Consider the following 21,790-nt stretch of genomic DNA (forward strand, 5'->3'; position numbering starts at 1 on the left):
AAAACTTGGATGAGCACGGGATCTGGTCCGGGGCCTGGACGTTTTCCGTCAAACTCAAGCGTTCAGGGAGTACGGTTGCCCACATTCCGTCAGCCGCCTTCCTTGGACGTGATAGGATCCAGGTCTTCTACCAGGGGCAGCCTAAGGTCTGTCACAGGTGTGGCAGCCCCACCCACTTTAGCGCAGCCTGTACTGTACAGGTCTGCGCTTGTGTGGTGGGGTGGGACATCTGGCCGCATCCTGTAGGCAGATCCGGTGCCACCTGTGTGGTGTCCTTGGGCACCCATTTAGCCGTTGTCCTAGCGCCTTCGCCCGTGCTGCGGCCGCTCCGGCTGAGGAGAGCTGTGAAGTTGCCTCGGCCGGGGAGGGTATGGGCAGGGATGGGGGTGCAACAGGGCTCGTGAGGAGGAAAAAGGGCCCCGCCAAACTAAGGCGGGAGGAAAATCGTAGAAGGAGTAGGGAGCTGGAGAGTGCCCAGGTGACGGGGGTAGCTCCGGCCTCTGCTCCTGAAGCTGGCCCTGTAACCGCTGAAGCCCTGGAGGAGGATGTGCTGGATGGGGAGATCAGGAGGCTTCACAGAGAGGAAGGCAATATGGCCGACCCTTCCGATTCCTCCCACTATGAAAGTGTGGATGAGGAGAGTGGGGAGAGGCCTAAAAAGAAAGACAAGGGCAAAAGGAAAGGGAGAAAGAAGAGGTCAGAGCCCTCTGTTCCTTGTACTACGGGCCAGGTTCAAAACGGAAGCCTGACTGCCCCCCCTCTGGTTGACCTGTCAAACCGGTACCTCGTCCTCGATACCATCTCCTCCCCCTCCTTGGCTGGGGAGGGTGAGGGCGAGGTGCCTAGGGAGAAAGAGCCTCTGGGAGGAACTGGGCCCTGTCCTATTGAGGCACCTTCCTCAGAGGGCAGGGCTAGACCGGGGCCGGACGGAGACGGGGATAATATGGATCTATCTGAATCGAAAAAAAGATCTAAGAGTGGTCCTGCCCTCTCGTCTTCTTCGGGGGATGAGGGGGCAAAAAAGAAGGGAAAACAAAAGTAAAGGGTGTGGCCGTCTAATTTAATCACCCTGTATGGCGGCACTCACCCCATTGACGCTGGCATCTATTAATTGTGCCAGCATAAAGTCGGATACGGCTAGATTTGCAGCCTTTGATTTTCTCGGCCGCGTTGAAGCCGACATTTTCTTTTTACAGGAGACCAGGTTGTCAGATCTAGCCTCTCTGGTAAAAGCCAGAAGAGAGTGGAGGCGCGGTCCCTCCCACTGGTCTCTTGCGGCTGAGCCGTATAGTGGGGTGGCGGTCCTTTTTACCGCTCCTGTTGAATGCCGACGGGTTATTGAATTAGAAATGGGGAGGTGCCTGATCTTAGATGTCTTCATGAAGGGACAAGAGCTCCGGCTCATTAACATCTACGCCCCGCAAAGTAAGCGGGGCCGTAAAGATCTCTTTATGAGGATTAAGCCCTTTCTTTTTACGAGTCGGCAGGTGATCTTTGGAGGGGACTTCAATAATGTCACGAGGTCCCAAGATAGGAGAGGCTCCAATAGTCCGCTGACTTGCGATAGTGTGGCGCTGATTAGCATAACTAGAGAAGCTCGCCTAGAGGATGCCCACATCCGGAGCCCCTCGGGCCACGCGGGTTTCACCTATCATCAAGGTAGTCGCAGGTCTAGGATAGATAGGTTTTATTTAAAGGAGGAAGCCGTCTCTTCTGCAGTGTCCGTGGTTGAGGTGGAGTTCTCCGATCACTGTATGATTTTGTTTTCCCTGAATGTTTCAGAAACCCCCCGGATGGGAAAAGGTTATTGGAAGCTGAATTCGTCCCTCCTGGAGGAAGCGGAGATAAGACAGTCCTTTGAGGATTTTCTTCAGAGTCAGGTACCTTTACTGGGCCTATGTAGTAGTAAGTCAGAGTGGTGGGAGATATTCAAGAAGCGGGTTGCGGGGTTCTTCCGCCAGCTCTCGAGCCTCAGGTCCCTGAACAGGTATCGCCTGTATCAGGGTCTGAGGAGGAAACTCGAGCTTCTTGTCTCGACTGGAGGTAGCCAAGAGGATATCTCCAGAGTGAAGTCCTTGCTGATGAGGTGTCAGTACGATAGGCACGCATCTTTGGTTTTTGAGAGGGATTTCGGGAAGTACCGCTCGCCCGACCCTTACAGAAACTGTAAGATGTCAGTGAGTAGTAAAGTCATTTCAGGACTGATTGATAGTACAGGATCTCTGAATCGGTCCAGATCAGGGATCTTGGAGATCGTCAGATCCTTCTACTCTCACCTCTTGGGAAGGAAGGATCTGGATCGGGATGTGATGTCGGGTTTCCTGGCTGAAACCATTCCTGAGCCAGGGGTAGACCCCTCTCTTGGCGTTTTGGCAGAAGAGATCAGGGAAGAGGAAGTGAGACTGGCGATCGAGGGGCTTGCCCCCAAGAAGTCGCCAGGTCCGGATGGCTTAACATCTGAGTGGTACAGGACCTTTAAGGAGTCTTTAGCTCCCCTCTTGACTGAGGTATTCAATGAGTGTCTCTCCTCGGGCACTCTGCCAAAGTCAATGAGGAGGTCAGCCCTGATTCTTCTCTCAAAGGGTAAAGATCCCAGCCGTATTGAGAATTGGAGACCCATAGCTCTTCTCAATACGGACAGGAAGCTTCTGGCCAAGATACTGTTTAATCGGCTGGTGAAGTTTGCACCCCGGCTCCTTTCGGAGGCCCAGCACTGCACTGTTCCAGGCCGAAGCACCTTAAGTGCTGTCCTTAGTGTCAGGGAGGCAGTGGAGCGGAGTAGTGCGGGTTTCTGGAAGGGGTACTTGCTGTCCTTGGATCAGGCCAAAGCATTTGATCGGGTGAACCACGAGTACCTCTGGTCCGCCCTCCTGAGATATGGCTTACCGAGTACTTTTGTTAATTGGCTTAAGATCTTGTATGCAGGGGCAGAGAGTTTCCCACTGGTGAACGGGTGGTCTGGCCACTCTTTTGGAGTGGGGTCTGGAGTCCGTCAGGGTTGTCCTTTGAGCCCGCTGTTATATGTGTTCGCGATCGATCCCTTCCTTAGGAGGGTGAGTTGCGGACCGTTGGTGGGAGTCGGGATGAGTTTGGCGGAGCCGGGGGCCATCCAGGGGGTAGTGGCGTACGCCGACGATGTCACTATTTTCGTCTCCTCGAGAGAGGGGGTTGATGTGGTGATGTCGGAGGTGGAACGCTACTCGGAGGCATCCGGGTCTAAGATCAACCGGGATAAGTGTGAGAGTCTCTGGCTGGGAGGGGGGGATCCCACGTTTGATCTCCCGGACACCCTTCCAGGGCCCCAAGAATCAGCAAAAGTCTTAGGCATCACATTTGGCCAGGATGATTATCCCACCAAAAACTGGGATGGTAAGCTCCAGGATGCCACTCAGAAGGTGGACCAGTGGAAGGGTTGGTCTTTGACCCTCAGGGAAAGGGTACACCTGATCAAATCGTACCTGCTCCCCTTGTTTATCTATCTGGGCAGCGTATGTATCTTGCCAGAGGCTTACTACACTAGGATCTACAGCCTGTTTTTTCAACTGTTATGGGGGAACAGGATGAACCTAGTCAAGAGGGAGGTTACGTACCGCACGAGGAGACTAGGGGGTTTATCTATGGTAAACCCTGTGGTGTTCTTAACAAACACCTTTTTAAAAGCTAACATCTCAAACCTCTGGTCAGAGAGGGCTCCTCCGTGGGTACTCTCCTGCAGGGAATGGTTTCGGCCTTTCTTCCAGGAATGGGAGACAGGAGGGCAAGTGAAGGACCTCCGTACGCCCCATGGATATCTTCCGGCTTACGCTACCCCGACTCTGAAGGCGATACGTCGGTGGGGTCTGGGAGTGTGGGAGATCAGGACCCAGTCAAGGCAGTTCCTTGACAAACGGGTTCTGTTGACCCACTTCCAGAAGCCTCTGGCACTCAGGGACTGCCCAGGTCGGGATCTGAGGGTGGGGTTGTACCTTTTAAACATGAAAAGGATCCCCCAGAAGTTTTGGGACTTGGCCTGGCGCTGCTTTCAGGGGAAGCTATATGTAAGGGACAACCTGAAGTGCAGGAACTCTGATGACCGGGGATGTCCCCGAGAAGAGTGTGGGGACACGCTGGAAAGCATGGACCATTTCCTGCTTCATTGTCCCTTTAATATAGGGGTCTACAACCGGGTGGGCGCTTCCATCGGCTGGAGTCAACTTGCCGGCCTTACCTATCCGGAGTGGGCTTATGGGGCATTCAGGACACTGGGTGGCCGAGACCGGGGCATTTTATTCTTAGTTAGTTTAGTGGTTAGGTACTACACGTGGAATGCACGGTGTTTAGTGTCGACCCAGCAGAAAATCCTCTCCGAGGTGGAGGTCTGTAGGAATATCACCGGTGACCTCGGGAAGATCAGGTCTTTGGAGTATGGCAGTCTTGGTACCAGTAGGGCTTCTCTCCTGTGGAGAGGGTTTTCTTTTGATGTGCCCTAGGTACTAGATCTTTTGGGTAGAGTACCTTTATTTTGGATAGGGGAAGTGTGATAGGGATAGAGATAGGGTGAGAGTAGGGTTAGCTTTAATGGAGGGATAGAATTAGGGAGAATTGTAGGGGGAGTTAGGAAAAGAGTTAAAAATTATTTTGGTGTATCAAGTCTGCCATCCTTCTTTCTGGTGGTGGGCTAATGCATGTGCACGCTAGCTTTTTTGTTTTGTTTTAAGCTGATATGGCATGAAGGGCTTACAGGCGACCAAACTTGGGCCTAAAGTGGGTTGTGGTTCAGTGTCTGTTAGTTAGTATGTATAAGTTTGTGTATAAGTTGGTTGGGTGGAGTGCTAGGTGGGGAGGGTGTATTTGTGGGTGGTGGTGTGTTTTCGTGTTTTTGGGGGACCTGACATGGGTCAGTTAAGGACAGAACTTTGTAAACTGTAGAGGAACGGTATGGACTCTGACCCATGTGCAGGAGGGGTGGTGTGGGTGAGGGCACAGTTCTAGTGTAGGGATTTCCTGTATTTTTTTTATTTATTTTTTTGTAGGTTTCTGTAAATAGGGTGCATATATTTATGTTTATATACTATAATTTATTAATTTCTATTAGTGATTTTGTATCTATTTGGTTTTGTATCTACATCGTTTTATATTGTCTCATATTATAGTTATGGCAGTCGAACCAGTTGTTGTGTTATGTGTTTTTGTTTATTTATTTATATTTTTAATTTTTATATTTTTTATTTATTTATTTTCCCCTTTTGTTTTGTTTCCCGAGTATGGATGGTTTTGAGTCACAGCCGGGTAGTGCTAATTTTATGTTTATGTTTAAGCCAAGTTGTGCTGTTTATTTTTATTTATTTATTTCTTTATTTTTATAATTATTATTTATTTATTTATTTATTTATTTTTTATTTTTTACCCCCCCCCCCCCCCCCCCAGTATGGATGGTTTGAGTTACAGCCAGGTAGTGCTAATTTTATGTTTATGTTTAAGCCAAGTTGTGCTGTTTTTATGTTCATTTTTGGTATGACACTGTGGTCAGACAGAAAAGAAATTCAGAAAGAAAAGAACATTCTCAGTAGTATACAGCAGCTTATAAGTACTGGAAGGATTAAGATTTTTAAATAGAAGTAATTTACAAATCTGTGTAACTTTCTGGCATCAGTTGATTTAAAAAAAATATATTTTCCAGTGGAGTACCCCTTTAAGGATGTCATTGATGAGGAAGGGTGCCGACAGGACATTGTTGCAATACTAATGTCATTCACATGTTGACACAGGGGTTGTCTTAGGAAAGAGGTCAGAGTGTCTTAATAATTAACTATAATGCAAATTCACCTGCCCAATCCCCCATAGTTGCTGTGCTGATGGGGCCTGGGTTCCTGCTGCTCACTACTAGCTGTCAGCGCTCAAGAAACTTCAGCACAGGCAATTGTTGTATTTTTATCAAATTCAGACTGAGAACCCATATATCAGCTATGGAGGATTAAGTGTGATAATACCGTATTTTTCGCCGTATAAGACGCACTTTTTCTTCCCCAAAACTGGGGGGGGAAAAGTCGGTGCGTCTTATACGGCGAATACACCCCTATCGCGGCGGTCCCTGCAGCCATTAACGGCCGGGACCCGCGGCTAATACAGGACATCACCGATCGCGGTGATGCCCTGTATTAACCCTTCAGTCTGAAGGGAAAGTGACACTAACCCGGCTGTTCAGTCGAGCTTTTCGGGACCGCCACAATTTCACCGCGGCGGTCCCGAACAGCCCGACTGAATAGCCGAGTTAGTGCTTACAGGACACCGGGAGGGACCTTACCTGTCTCTTCGGTGTATGGCCGGCGCTCTCCTTCCTCATCATCACGTCATCGCGTACGTGCGTTGGCGTGCGTAACGACGTGATGGCGGCGACGGAGAGCAAGGATACCCGGCCGGCAGCAGAGACGTTCCGGAGCGACGGGGACATGGCGACAGCGATGGAGCGACATCCAGGGCAGCGGTGACGGGTCCGGAGTGGCGGGGACACATGAGTATTACCTCCTATGCAGTGGTCTTCAATCTGCGGGCCTCCAGATGTTGCAAAACTACAACTCCCAGCATGCCCGGACAGCCAACGGCTGTCCGGGCATGCTGGGAGTTGTAGTTTTCCAACATCTGGAGATCCGCAGGTTGAAGACCACTATTGGGTTCAAAATCTTAATTTTTTTAGATTTTGCAACTATAAATTGGGTGCGTCTTATACGCCGGTGCGTCCTATAGGACAAAACATACGGTATTTATGTTAAAGAAGGTCAAGATATACAGTTATGGCCTTAAATGTTGGCACCCCTGAAATTTATCAAGAAATGAAGTATTTCTCACAGAAAAGGATTGCAGTAACGCATGTTTTGCTATACACATGTTTATTCCCTTTGTGTGTATTGGAATTAAACCAAAAAAGGGAGTAAAAAAAAGCAAATTGGACATAATGTCACACCAAACTCCAAAAATGGTCTGGACAAAATTATTGGCACCCTTTCAAAATTGTGGAAAAATAAGATTGTTTCAAGCATGTGATGCTCCTTTAACCCCTTAAGGACGCAGGGTTTTTCTGTTTTTGCACTTTCGTTTTTTCCTCTTTACCCTTTCAATTTTACACCCAAAAATCCATATGATGGCTTATTTTTTGCGCCACCAATTCTACTTTGTAATGACATCAGTCATTTTACCCAAAAATCTATGGCAAAACCAAAAAAAAAAATAATCATTGTGTGTCAAAATTTAAGAAAAAACACCATTTTGTAACTTTTGGTAAAAATGACACCTTCTTTTTATTCTGAACGTCCATACCATTAAAATGATACCCTACTTATATAGGTTTGATTTTGTCGGACTTCTGGAAAAAATCATAACTTCATGCAGGAAAATTTATACGTTTAAAATGGTCATTTCTGACCCCTATAACTTTTTTATTTTTCCGTGTATGGGGCGGTATGAGGGCTCATTTTTGCGCCGTGATTTGAGGTTTTTATTGGTACCATTTATTGTATTGATAGGATTTATTGATTGCTTTTTATTCATTTTTTCATGATATAAAAAGTGACCAAAAAGACACTATTTTGGACTTTTGAATTTTTTTGCGCGCACTCCATTGACCGAGTGGTTTAATTAATGACATATTTTTATAATTCGGACATTTCCGCATGCGGTGATACCATATATGTTTATTTTTATTTACACAGTGTTTTTTTTTTATGGGAAAAGGGGGGTGATTCAAACTTTTAATAGGGGAGGAGTTAAATGATGTTTATTCACTTTTTTTTTTTTGCAGTGTTATAGCTCCCATAGGGACCTATAACACTGCACACACTGATCTTCATCATTGATCACTGGTTTATCATAGGAAACCAGTGATCGACGATTCTGCCGCATGACTGCTCATGCCTGGATCTCAGGCACTGAGCAGTCATTCGGCGATCGGACAGCGAGGAGGCAGGTAGGGGCCATCCCGCTGTCCTGTAAGCTGTTTGGGATGCCGCGATTTGGCCACGGCTATCCCGAAGAGCCCACTGAGTTGACCGGCAGCTTTCACTTTCGGTTTTAGCCGCGCGGCTCAGCTCTGAGCGCGCGGCTAAAGGGTTAATAGCGCGCAGCGCCGATCGCGATCGGCGCTGCGCGCTATTAGCGGCGGGTCCCGGCTTCACTATGACGCTGGGCCCGCCGTGATATGATGCGGGGTTACCGTGTAACCCCGCGTTATATCAGGAGAGCAGGACCAAGGACGTACCAGTACGTCCTTGGTCCTTAAGGGGTTAATTAATTATCTATTTTTATTGTTTGTACATTTACGGACATACCACATATGTTTATTTTTACTATGGTTACATATTTTTTATATGGAATTTATGAAAAAGGGGGTGATTTAAACTTTTAATAAGGAAGGGGTTAATGGGTGTTTTAGAAAATTTTTGTTCAACTTTTTTTTTTTACACTTTTAGTCCATAGGAGAATTTTAGGAGGTATAATTAGATTCCTCATACAGATCAATGTGGTTTCATAGAAACACATTGATATATGTGCTCTGCGCTCATTTGATAAAGCCTGGTCCTGCCAGGCTTTATCATTCACAGCACAACAGCAGCAGCAGGACGAGAGGTAAGCCCTCCGGCTACCTCAGCAGTGGATCGATTGCCACCGCCCCACCCCCCTGGTGATCGCGCTGTGGGGGGGCGATCCATCCCACTGGACCACCAGGGATGGTTTAAATGTGCCTTTAGACACCGCTATCAATCAGCTGGGGGCCGGCCAGTATGACACAGGCTCGAGTCGGGAGCCCGCGCCATACAACGCAGTGGCGGATCCAGGGGGGGGGGCAACGGGGCAATTGCCCCCCCCCCCCCCCCCCCACCGAGATTGCTGCCCCCCCGCTCCCTAGCATGGTGGAGCCAAAGCTGTAAGCTCCGGCTCCACCATTCACTAACCTTACACACACGCTATGCGTACACAGCGTGTGAGCTGCGGGGACGAGATCCACTAAAGGCCGGCGCGATGACGTCACATCATCGCGCCGACGCCTGGAGGACCCATTCCCGTGGCCTGCATACTGGAAGTAAAGGTATGCTCAGGGATTAGGGATATGCGCTATTGTTAGGAGGGGGGGTCAGAGAAAAGGGAATATTTCATGAGGGTCTGCAGGGCAAAGCATAGGGGGCATTATATGTGAAGAGCACATGACAGGGGGGCCCCCTGTCCGGTGCCCTTCACATATAATGTCCCCTGTGCCCCTCACATAATGCCCCCTGTGCTGTGACACACATATAAATTATATGTGTGGGGCACACAGCACAGGGGGCATTATATGTGTGGGGCACAGCACAGGGTGGCATTATATGATATAATGCCCCCCTGTCCTGTGCCCCTCACATATAATGCCCCCTGTGCTGTTCCCCTCACATATAATGCCCCCTGTGCTGTGCCACACATATATATTATATGTGTGGGGCACAGCACAGGGGGCATTATATGTGTGGGGCACAGCACAGGGGGCATTATATGTGTGGGGCACAGGACAGGGGGGCATTATATCATATAATGCCCCCTGTTCTGTGCCCCACACTTATAATGCCCCCCTGTCCTGTGCCCTTCACATATAATGTCCCCTGTGCTGTGCCCCTCACATAATGCCCCCTGTGCTGTGCCACTCACATAATGCCCCCTGTGCTGTGCCACACATATAAATTATATGTGTGGGGCACACAGCACAGGGGTCATTATATGTGTGGGGCACAGCACAGGGGGGCATTATATGTGTGGGGCACAGAACAGGGGGCATTATATCATATAATGCCCCCTGTTCTGTGCCCCACACTTATAATGACCCCTGTGCTGTGCCCCTCACATATATTGCCTCCTGTGCAGTTCCCCTCACATATATTGCCCCTGTGCTGTGTCCCAAACATATAATGGCCCCTGTGCTGTGCCCCTCACATATAATTACCCATCATGCGCCCCTCATATATAATGCCCCCATCATGTGCCCCTCACATATAATGCCCCCATCATGTGCCCCTCAAATATAATGCCCCCATTCTTTTCTTTGTCCCTCACATATAATGCCCCCATCATGCGCCCCTCATATAGAATGCCCCCTGTGCTGTGCCCTTCACATATAATGCCCCCATCATGCGCCCCTCACATATAATGCCCCCTGTGCTGTGCCCCTCACATATAATGCCCCCATCATGCGCCCCTCACATATAATGCCCCCTGTGCTGTGCCCCTCACATATAATGTTCCTGTCATGTGCTCCAAACATATAATGCCCCCTGTGCTGTGCCCCTCACATATAATGCCCCCTGAGGGGACAGGACATGGGGCTTTATATGTGAAGGGCACAGAACAGGGGGCATTATATGTGAGGGGCGCATGATGGGGGCATTATATGTGAGGGGCACAGCACAGGGGGCATTATATGTGCGGGATGCATGATGGGGGCATTATATGTGCGGGACGCATGATGGGGGGTTTATATATGAGGGGCACATGATGGAGGCATTATATGTGAGGGGCAAAGAATGGGGGCATTATATGTGAAGGGCACAGGGGCATTAAATGTGTGGGGCACATGACAGGAGCCTTATATGTGAGGGGCACAGCACAGAGGGCATTATTATGTGGGGGGAACAGGACGGGTCACAATTATTATATGTAGGGGTACAAGATGGGGCATTATTACTATATGTGAAGGCACAGAGTGTTTTGCCTTTCAGAAGTATAGTGTATATTATGAGGAATTTCTGGGGTGGTACATTTTTTAGGGGCCACAATACATTACGGTATTTTACTCAGAGGGTGCACTGCACAGCAAGTTATATTCAGAGAGTGCAGTGTGTGGTAGTATTAGATTTAGAGGGCACAGTATGTGTGAGTATTATATTCAGTGGGTACAGTGTGTGATAGTATTATATTTAGAGGGTGCAGTGTGTGATAGTATTATATTTAGAGGGTGCAGTGTGTGATAGTATTATATTTAGAGGGTGCAGTGTGTGATAGTATTATATTTAGAGGGTGCAGTGTGTGATAGTATTATATTTAGAGGGTGCAGTGTGTGATAGTATTATATTCAGAGGGTGCAGTGTTTGGTAGTATTAAATTTAGAGGGCACAGTGTGTGGTAGTATTATATTCAGAGGGTGCAGTGTGTGGTAGTATTATATTCAGAGAGTGCAGTGTGTGGTAGTATATTTAGAGGGCACAGTGTGTGATAGTATTATATTCAGAGGGTGCAGTGTGTGATAGTATTATATTCAGAGGGTACAGTGTATGGCGGTATTATATTCAGAGGGTACAGTGTGTTGTATATTCAGGGGGTACAGTGTGTCAGAATTATATTCAGAGGGTGTGTGCCAGTATTATATTCAAAAAATACAGTGTTTGGCAGTATTATAATAATTATTGTTTTCATATAGAGGATCAGAATGTGCTGACATAGTGAGGAGACGTCTGGGCATCAAGTTCTGCAGAGAGAAGATTTAGCTGGAACAAATCCTGGCGGTATGTACCAGCTGAATTAGATAAGGAAAGACTATAGAGAAGACGTCACCTGTAATCACTGATATCATTGTGTATTCTCCTCACTATAGAGAAGACGTCACCTGTAATCACTGATCTCTATAGTGAGGAGAATACACAATGATATCAGTGATTACAGGTGACGTCTTCTCTATAGTGAGAATACACAATGATATCAGTGATTACAGGTGACGTCCTCTCTGTAGTGAGGAGAAAACACAATGATATCAGTGATTACAGGTGACGTCTTCTCTATAGTGAGAATACACAATGATATCAGTGACTACAGGTGACGTCTTCTCTATAGTGAGGAGAATACACAATGATATCAGTGACTACAGGTGACGTCTTCTCTATAGTGAGGAGAATACACAATGATAAGACGTCACCTGTAGTCACTGATATCACTGTGTATTCTCCTCACTATAGAGAAGACGTCACCTTTAGTCACTGATATCATTGTGTATTCTCCTCACTATAGAGAAGAGGTCATCTGTTATCACTGATATCATTGTGTATTCTCCTCACTATAGAGAAGACGTCACCTGTAGTCACTGATATCATTGTGTATTCTCCTCACTATAGAGAAGAGGTCATCTGTAATCACTGATATCATTGTGTATTCTCCTCACTATAGAGAAGAGGTCATCTGTAATCACTGATATAATTGTGTATTCTCCTCACTATGTCCCATCAGAGCTGGAGTTACTTGTAAGTTCTGCAGTTATGATGGGTGAAACAACAACTCCCAGCATAACCTTACCACTGCTTAGGTCATACTGGGAGCTGTAGTTTTAAATGGTAAAAATTTCTTTAGCACTTTCCCATTCTGTGGCAATTGGTATATTTGATTATTATTCTGACATATGAGCATGGCCAAAAAGTCTTAAACAAGGTTAGGACTGTATGATACATTTAATAATATTGTAAGTTCTGTAATCTTTTTTTCTGTCCGCCAACACAAAATACTCTAATAGTGCCCCTCCCGAGACTCGACTCTGGATCCGCCCCTGATACAACGGTTGCCGTCTCAGGATGACAACCGGTTAAACTCACCTAGGGCAAGTAACAGGTGTGGACAATCACACCTGAATGTCACATAATATAAAAATCACACCTGAAAGCAGATAAAAAGGAGAGAAGTTCACTTAGTCTTTGCATTATGTGTCTGTGTGTGCCATGGACAACAGAAAGAGGAGAAGAGAACTGTATGAGGACTATTTATACCCAGGACTGTATCCATAACAAGGGGGCATCCATTACATTTAGAGGAACGAAGGTTTCTACACCAGCACAAACGGGGGTTCTTTACTGTAAGAGCAGTGAGACTATGGAACTCTCTGCCAGAGGAGGTGGTTGTGGGGAACTCTGAGTTCAAAAGGGGTCTAGATGCATTTTTGGAGAGTGATAACATTGCTGACTATGTATACTAGATTTATAGGGACAGAATGTTGATCCAGGGTTTTATTCTGACTGCCATATTCGGGAAGGAGTTGGGAAGGAATTTTTACCTCTAGTAGGAGGGTTTTTTGCCTTCCTCTGGATCAACTCAGTAGGGACTCATTAGGATATAGGTTAAACTAGATGAACTCTGAACTTTTTTCAACCTTATGAACTATGTTACACAAAGGGAATAAACATATATATAGCAAAACATGTGTTACTGCAATCCTTTTCTGTGAGAAATACTTCGTTTTCTTGAAAAATTTCAGGGGTGCCAACATTTACAGCCATGACTGTATAATAGAAAAGTAAACTTGCACATGCCTTTCATTCTGCAGTGAAGTGAGACTTAAAGGGGTATTCCAAACAACAAAAGTTATTCCCCATACACGCGATAGCAGATAACTAGCTGGTTTGTGGGGGTCCACTGAGAACAGAGGAAAATTGCCCATAAATGAACTGAATGCAGCATATGTGTGCGTCCAGCACTTTATTCATTTTCTATAAGCCCCATATAGAATGATTAGAGATGTGCACAAGCTCTGCTCCTATTTCTTTGGGGGACAATTTTCCTCGGTTTTATAGGGGTTTAGTTATCCTGTGGACAGGGGATAACTTTTGGAGTTGGAAATACTCCTTTATCATAGAAGCTATTTACTTTTTTCACATCTAGATACATATCAAGAGGATTTTCTGACTCTCCATCATATAGCATGATACAGTAGCATAAATCCCATGTAGGTTCCCATGTGAATAAGTGGTATACTATGTGGCATACATTTTTACTGTATGCTTCTGAATAGAATAGTGTAGTATACTACTCTATATATTAAAAAGGCATCTACTGTATGAATGTAGCATTATGAATATGTTTGAAGGAGATTACCCAGCATATACAGTATTGTAGGAATCCAAGGCGATGTAAACAGACCTTAAATGGATGATTCGGCCAAAGAGCAGTACCTACATTCTATGCGGGGCTGCGTCTCCAGTCTCTGAAAGCTCTCTGTTTCTGGGACTGGAGACTTGACGCAACACCACACCCCTTGTGATGTCACGTCACGCCCACTCCATTAATGTCTATGGGAGGAGGCTTTACATTACGTCACGTCTCCAGTCCCAGAAACAAAGAGCTTTCCGAGACTGGAGATGCAGCCCCGCATAGAATGCGGGTGCTGCACGGAGATCACAGGGGTCCCAGCAGCGGACCCCCCATGATCAGACATCTTATCCCCTATCCTTTGGATAGGGGATATGATGTCTTTGGCCAGATAACCCCTTTAAATGGGTACTGTCAGATTCGAAAACTTTTTATATGTTGTACATTTTGGCAAAACATTAGCCTTTCTAATATACAAAAAAAAATTATCTACTTTTTATATAAATCAAAAGACCACTAGGGCTCCCCACACCATCTAGAACATAATCCTGTCCGAATTCAGTATCATCTTTGTCCCAGCTGGTACAAAGTGCAGAAAGTGAGGGTAGGACTAGTACTACTCTTGTGCTCACTCCTGTCCTGTCTGACTGCAGCATGAAAACAGAGAGGAGGGGGTTACAGAACAACCTCCAGTGATTGGATGAAAAGACCCCTAGCACAGCACAGCAGACTCAGGGAGGAATTGAATGCATGGTGAGTGAGGATGGGCTCAGTGCTTGCCTCAGACAAGCCCCTTAATGAGCAGTGGATGTCAGAATGAGCGGGCAGCAGAACAGAGGGACTTGTGAGCCATATACAGAAGCTAGACACATAAAAATGTAAAGCATCTGCATGACCTAGTGAGTAACATATAGAAGAATTTGTTTCTGTGATATGGCCGGCATACTTTAAGATGTTGTTGTTTCTAGTTTCGATAGTTTAGTACGCTGCACTTGTGGCATTGTAAAACTCCTTACCTTTTGGTTTGCAGACTGAAATGTAGTCATGGCAGCAGCTCTTGTAATATATACACAAGTTATCACATTGACATTTGCTTTTAATATCAAATCCATCCAAACATCGCCCAACACAGGACTCTGCAACAACAATAAAGTAATACTGTAATCCAGACACAAAACAATGTATAAAATAAACATTGTCCTAATGGCTTCTGTATGACGATAATACCAGACACGCACAAAGAGATTTCTGAACAGAATTAGACAGACCAGCAGTGATGTCTTGCTTACTTAAAATCCTTCACTGATGTATTAAAAGGAATTTCTCCTTTATGTGATTTTAGTTTTATAATAATGGTGACATTTTTTGAACCATGAATGTGCAATTTTTTGTGTGCATCTTTTTACTTATGCGCCACTCACTTTACTTATCGCTGTCAGCATTGATATCCTGCCTCGGCCGGTGATAGGCTGAGCACACTGTCATGTAACAAGCCCCGGCAGCAGGGAGAAGGCCAGGCCCAGGCTCATTACATGACAATGTGCTAAGCCTATCACCGGCCGAGGCGGGACATCGATGCCGACAGAGATACGCTGAGCACAGCATGAATCATCATCCCCAGGAAGCAGGAAGAAGACTGACACCATAGGACCAGGACGCCAATATAGAAGCCCCCTATGGTCCACCCTGAAATTCTGTAATTAAAAGCCATCTGAGACAGGAGCTTCAAGTCACAGGGGTGATCCCAGCTGACTTCTCCTTGCTTCATTAGGCTTGATTGATAAATCTCTCTCCTCTAAGTCCCAGCAGCTCTTACGCCTACCTGCCACGTGTGCCTATTTAGAGGCAGGAAACATTATGGCTGCCTGCTGAGCTGTGTACATTGAGCTTTGTGCTTACAGTGACTGAAGAGCTATGTACAGTAATAGTCCAGCTGTCACCTCTCCAAGGGCTTTCAGGGACATTTCACATTGCTGGACATTTCTAGTTGTCCTGCAGTCAATAAGTGGTTAAATTGGCTATTTTCTGATGTTACCGGTACTTCCAAGCTAAAATCCAGGACTGACAAATTTTAACTTATCCAGTGGCATTGGCCTCTTTACCCAGTATGTAAGGCCTACCAAGTGTATGGTATATTGTGAGCCGTAACACTAGCCATATATGTATTTTATTGTTGGATTTAAGGATTGTTCCCTGGAAATGATTTACATATAAAAAGACTTTTCAAAAACTAGTTAAAGGGTACCTTTCATCGAAAAAACTTTTGATATATCATAGATTAATGTATGCAGAATAACTTTCCAATTGCATGTTATAAAAAAATATGCTTCTTTCTATTTAATTTTCCACTTTGAAAAAATGACCACTAGGTGTCTCCCTACCAGTCCTTTATTATAGATTTCAGACTCATGCTGGAGTCCTAAATCTCAGACTGCAGCCGGGACACAGACAAACTCCCTGGCAGGGAGCAGTGCTGAGTTTGTCTGTGTCCTGGCTGCAGTCTGAGATTTAGGAACTGATTTATAAAGTTTAGGCCCGATTATCTGAACACAATAGATATAATAATTCCCACAAACAACCATTGTTTTTGAAAATATTTGGTAAAAAGTTCCTATGTCCAATGTCACTCTATTATCTTATAACAGTGATAAGTAATCCTCAGCCCTTTGATCTCTAGGCTCATGTTTGGTTTTATCACATGTTTATTTGCTCTGTTGACTATGGAAAAGTTATTGCTCAATGTTTCCTTGCAAAAAAGGAATTCTAAACTTTTCCATGTACTATGTTATCTATATAAGTCTCAAACTGGAATAGAAAACATACAAAAGCAATAACTTACAATGTTTCTTACAATGCATCATGAATATGATAGAGTAGCTTATTACCTGAATTTATCCCCAGGGCCTGTTTTTTTTTTTTTTTGTGGGGGGGGGGGGGGGGTGTTGGGAGCAACCTGGGCAATTGCCCAGGGCCCCCATGTCCAAAAGGGCCCCTTAAGGAACATTACTGCATTTTGCCATGATTTGCACAAAATCGCGTTAAAATTGCGGCAAAAATTCAGCGATTTTTTTGCAAATTGCGGCAGACTACAGTAATGTAAGAGTGGCCCTGTGGGAGCCCGGGCTTCAGAGAGCCCACAGAGCAGAATAGACACTCACACTGTATGGTAAAGGACCTTCCAGATGATGTCATCGCAGGTCCTTTACCATATAGTGTACAAAGAGGAGGAGGAGGTAATAGGGTAAAGCATGGGGGGAGGGAGCTGTGAGGAAGGTGGGGAGACCAGTACATGTGATCAGGGGCATATAAATTGTATATAGGGGGTAAAGTTAGTAATATATGGGGGGTATAGGTAGCAGTATATGGGGAGCATAGGCAGCAGTGTATAATGGGAGAAGGGGGCCATAGGGAGCAGTATATATGTGATAGGGGGCCATAGGGAGCAGTATATATGTGATAGGGGGTCATAGGGAGCAGTACATATGTTATAGGTGGTCATAGAGAGCAGTATATATGTTATAGAGTGTCATATAGAGCAATATATATGTGATAGGGGACATAGAGAGCAGTATATATGTGATAGGGGGTCATAGGGAGCAGTATATGTGATAGGGGGTCATAAGGAGCAGTATATATGTGATAGGAGGTCATAGGGAGCAGTATATATGTGAAATACGGGGTCATACAGAACAGTATATGTCAGATGGGTCAAAGGGAGCAGTATATCTGTGATAGGAGGTCATAGGGAGCAGTATATCTGTGATAGGAGGTCATAGGGAGCAGTATATATGTGAAATACGGGGTCATACAGAACAGTATATGTCAGATGGGGGGGTGAAAGGGAGCAGTATATATGTGATAGGAGGTCATAGGGAGCAGTATATCTGTGATAGGAGGTCATAGGGAGCAGTATATTTGTGAAATACGGGGTCATACAGAACAGTATATGTCAGATGGGGGGGTCAAAGGGAGCAGTATATATGTGATAGGAGGTCATAGGGAGCAGTATATCTGTTATAGGAGGTCACAGGGAGCAGTATATCTGTTAAAGGAGGTCACAGGGAGCAGTATATCTGTGATAGGAGGTCATAGGGAGCAGTATATCTGTGATAGGAGGTCATAGGGAGCAGTATATTTGTGATAGGAGGTCATAGGGAGCAGTATATTTGTGAAATACGGGGTCATACAGAACAGTATATGTCAGATGGGGGGGTCAAAGGGAGCAGTATATATGTGATAGGAGGTCATAGGGAGCAGTATATCTGTGATAGGAGGTCATAGGGAGCAGTATATTTGTGAAATACGGTGTCATACAGAACAGTATATGTCAGATGGGGGGGTCAAAGGGAGCAGTATATATGTGATAGGAGGTCATAGGGAGCAGTATATCTGTTATAGGAGGTCATAGGGAGCAGTATATCTGTGATAGGAGGTCATAGGGAGCAGTATATATGTGATAGGGGGCCATAGGGAGCAGTATATATGTGATAGGGGGTCATGTGATAGGGGGTCATAGGGAGCAGTACATATGTTATAGGTGGTCATAGAGAGCAGTATATATGTTATAGAGTGTCATATAGAGCAATATATGTGATAGGGGTCATAGAGAGCAGTATATATGTGATAGGGGGTCATAGGGAGCAGTATATATGTGATAGGGGGTCATAAGGAGCAGTATATATGTGATAGGAGGTCATAGGGAGCAGTATATATGTGAAATACGGGGTCATACAGAACAGTATATGTCAGATGGGGGGGGTGAAAGGGAGCAGTATATATGTGATAGGAGGTCATAGGGAGCAGTATATCTGTGATAGGAGGTCATAGGGAGCAGTATATTTGTGAAATACGGGGTCATACAGAACAGTATATGTCAGATGGGGGGGGTGAAAGGGAGCAGTATATCTGTTATAGGAGGTCATAGGGAGCAGTATATCTGTGATAGGAGGTCATAGGGAGCAGTATATTTGTGATAAGAGGTCATAGGGAGCAGTATATATGTGATAGGAGGTCATAGGGAGCAGTATATTTGTGAAATACGGGGTCATACAGAACAGTATATGTCAGATGGGGGGGTCAAAGGGAGCAGTATATATGTGATAGGAGGTCATAGGGAGCAGTATATCTGTTATAGGAGGTCATAGGGAGCAGTATATCTGTGATAGGAGGTCATAGGGAGCAGTATATATGTGATAGGGGGCCATAGGGAGCAGTATATATGTGATAGGGGGTCATGTGATAGGGGGTCATAGGGAGCAGTACATATGTTATAGGTGGTCATAGAGAGCAGTATATATGTTATAGAGTGTCATATAGAGCAATATATGTGATAGGGGTCATAGAGAGCAGTATATATGTGATAGGGGGTCATAGGGAGCAGTATATATGTGATAGGGGGTCATAAGGAGCAGTATATATGTGATAGGAGGTCATAGGGAGCAGTATATATGTGAAATACGGGGTCATACAGAACAGTATATGTCAGATGGGGGGGGTGAAAGGGAGCAGTATATATGTGATAGGAGGTCATAGGGAGCAGTATATCTGTGATAGGAGGTCATAGGGAGCAGTATATTTGTGAAATACGGGGTCATACAGAACAGTATATGTCAGATGGGGGGGGTGAAAGGGAGCAGTATATCTGTTATAGGAGGTCATAGGGAGCAGTATATCTGTGATAGGAGGTCATAGGGAGCAGTATATTTGTGATAGGAGGTCATAGGGAGCAGTATATATGTGATAGGAGGTCATAGGGAGCAGTATATTTGTGAAATACGGGGTCATACAGAACAGTATATGTCAGATGGGGGGGTCAAAGGGAGCAGTATATATGTGATAGGAGGTCATAGGGAGCAGTATATCTGTTATAGGAGGTCACAGGGAGCAGTATATCTGTGATAGGAGGTCATAGGGAGCAGTATATCTGTGATAGGAGGTCATAGGGAGCAGTATATTTGTGATAGGAGGTCATAGGGAGCAGTATATTTGTGAAATACGGGGTCATACAGAACAGTATATGTCAGATGGGGGGGTCAAAGGGAGCAGTATATATGTGATAGGAGGTCATAGGGAGCAGTATATCTGTTATAGGAGGTCATAGGGAGCAGTATATCTGTGATAGGAGGTCATAGGGAGCAGTATATATGTGATAGGGGGCCATAGGGAGCAGTATATATGTGATAGGGGGTCATGTGATAGGGGGTCATAGGGAGCAGTACATATGTTATAGGTGGTCATAGAGAGCAGTATATATGTTATAGAGTGTCATATAGAGCAATATATGTGATAGGGGTCATAGAGAGCAGTATATATGTGATAGGGGGTCATAGGGAGCAGTATATATGTGATAGGGGGTCATAAGGAGCAGTATATATGTGATAGGAGGTCATAGGGAGCAGTATATATGTGAAATACGGGGTCATACAGAACAGTATATGTCAGATGGGGGGGGTGAAAGGGAGCAGTATATCTGTGATAGGAGGTCATAGGGAGCAGTATATCTGTGATAGGAGGTCATAGGGAGCAGTATATTTGTGAAATACGGGGTCATACAGAACAGTATATGTCAGATGGGGGGGGTGAAAGGGAGCAGTATATCTGTTATAGGAGGTCATAGGGAGCAGTATATCTGTGATAGGAGGTCATAGGGAGCAGTATATTTGTGATAGGAGGTCATAGGGAGCAGTATATATGTGATAGGAGGTCATAGGGAGCAGTATATTTGTGATAGGAGGTCATAGGGAGCAGTATATTTGTGATAGGAGGTCATAGGGAGCAGTATATATGTGATAGGAGGTCATAGGGAGCAGTATATTTGTGAAATACGGGGTCATACAGAACAGTATATGTCAGATGGGGGGGTCAAAGGGAGCAGTATATATGTGATAGGAGGTCATAGGGAGCAGTATATCTGTGATAGGAGGTCATAGGGAGCAGTATATCTGTGATAGGAGGTCATAGGGAGCAGTATATCTGTGATAGGAGGTCATAGGGAGCAGTATATCTGTTATAGGAGGTCATAGGGAGCAGTATATCTGTGATAGGAGGTCATAGGGAGCAGTATATATGTGATAGGAGGTCATAGGGAGCAGTATATCTGTGATAGGAGGTCATAGGGAGCAGTATATTTGTGAAATACGGGGTCATACAGAGCAGTATATGTGAGATATGGGGTCATACAGAAAAGTACAGTGGTCCCTCAAGTTACAATATTAATTGGTTCCAGGACGACCATTGTATGTTGAGACCATAACTCTATGGAAACCTGGTAATTGGTACCTGGTAATTCCAAAATGTCATCCAAAAATATGAAGTGAGGATTAAAGAAAAATAAGTAGATAACTAATAGAGATAAAGCAAATCCTTACATATAAAAGTAAGAAAGATCTGCTGGAAGCTGTAATCACTGTATGTAGAGGACAGGAGGTTCTTCAGGGTCCTGTACAGTATACGCAATGTCCTAAAAAAGTTAAATAGAGCCGCCCTCACCTGGAGCAGCTATCCCTAAAGAGTAGTACAGAACATGTAATACCACCTTGTACTGTAGGGGGTGCTACTAGAGCTACAATCCATTCTGATTGGTTGCTTCTTCCAACCATTGACACGTTTTGCAGATCTGGACTGTCCGTAGCATTGTATGTTGAGTCTGGTTTCAAGTTACAATGGTCCAGAAAAGACCACTGTATGTTGAGACCATTGTAAGTTGAGGGATCATTGTATATATGAGAGAGGGCTAAGGGGAGCAATGTGTGGAGGAGGGAGGGTCTTTTGGTCCAGTCTGGGGTCTGTACACCAAAGGTCATCATCAATACACATAATATCAGTGAGACCTGACCCCTGGGACCACCCCTGATCATGAGGAGAGGTCCCTTGTCCCCCAAATGAATGGAGCAGCAGCACATGATCACCTGCAGCTCCATTTGTTCTCTATGGGACTTATAAACATTGCTGATTG

At 45.3% G+C, this 21,790-nt stretch overlaps 2 protein-coding genes across 8 annotated transcripts in view; one reads left to right on the forward strand and one right to left on the reverse strand.

Annotated features, from left to right (window-relative positions):
- Nucleotides 1-21,790, forward strand: part of SARM1 (sterile alpha and TIR motif containing 1) — a 184,226-nt gene that overhangs the window by 64,023 nt on the left and 98,413 nt on the right. The gene's annotated exons all lie outside the window — the stretch shown is intronic.
- Nucleotides 1-21,790, reverse strand: part of VTN (vitronectin) — a 96,413-nt gene that overhangs the window by 45,660 nt on the left and 28,963 nt on the right. For all 6 annotated transcript variants that reach the window (XM_056558739.1, XM_056558735.1, XM_056558734.1 and 3 more), the window contains one exon: nucleotides 14,853-14,972. In XM_056558739.1, the coding sequence (XP_056414714.1) occupies nucleotides 14,853-14,972 (120 nt within the window). The remainder of the gene's footprint in view (nucleotides 1-14,852; nucleotides 14,973-21,790) is intronic.

This window comes from Hyla sarda, chromosome 2 (assembly GCF_029499605.1).
Source record: "Hyla sarda isolate aHylSar1 chromosome 2, aHylSar1.hap1, whole genome shotgun sequence".
Lineage (NCBI taxonomy): Eukaryota > Metazoa > Chordata > Amphibia > Anura > Hylidae > Hyla > Hyla sarda.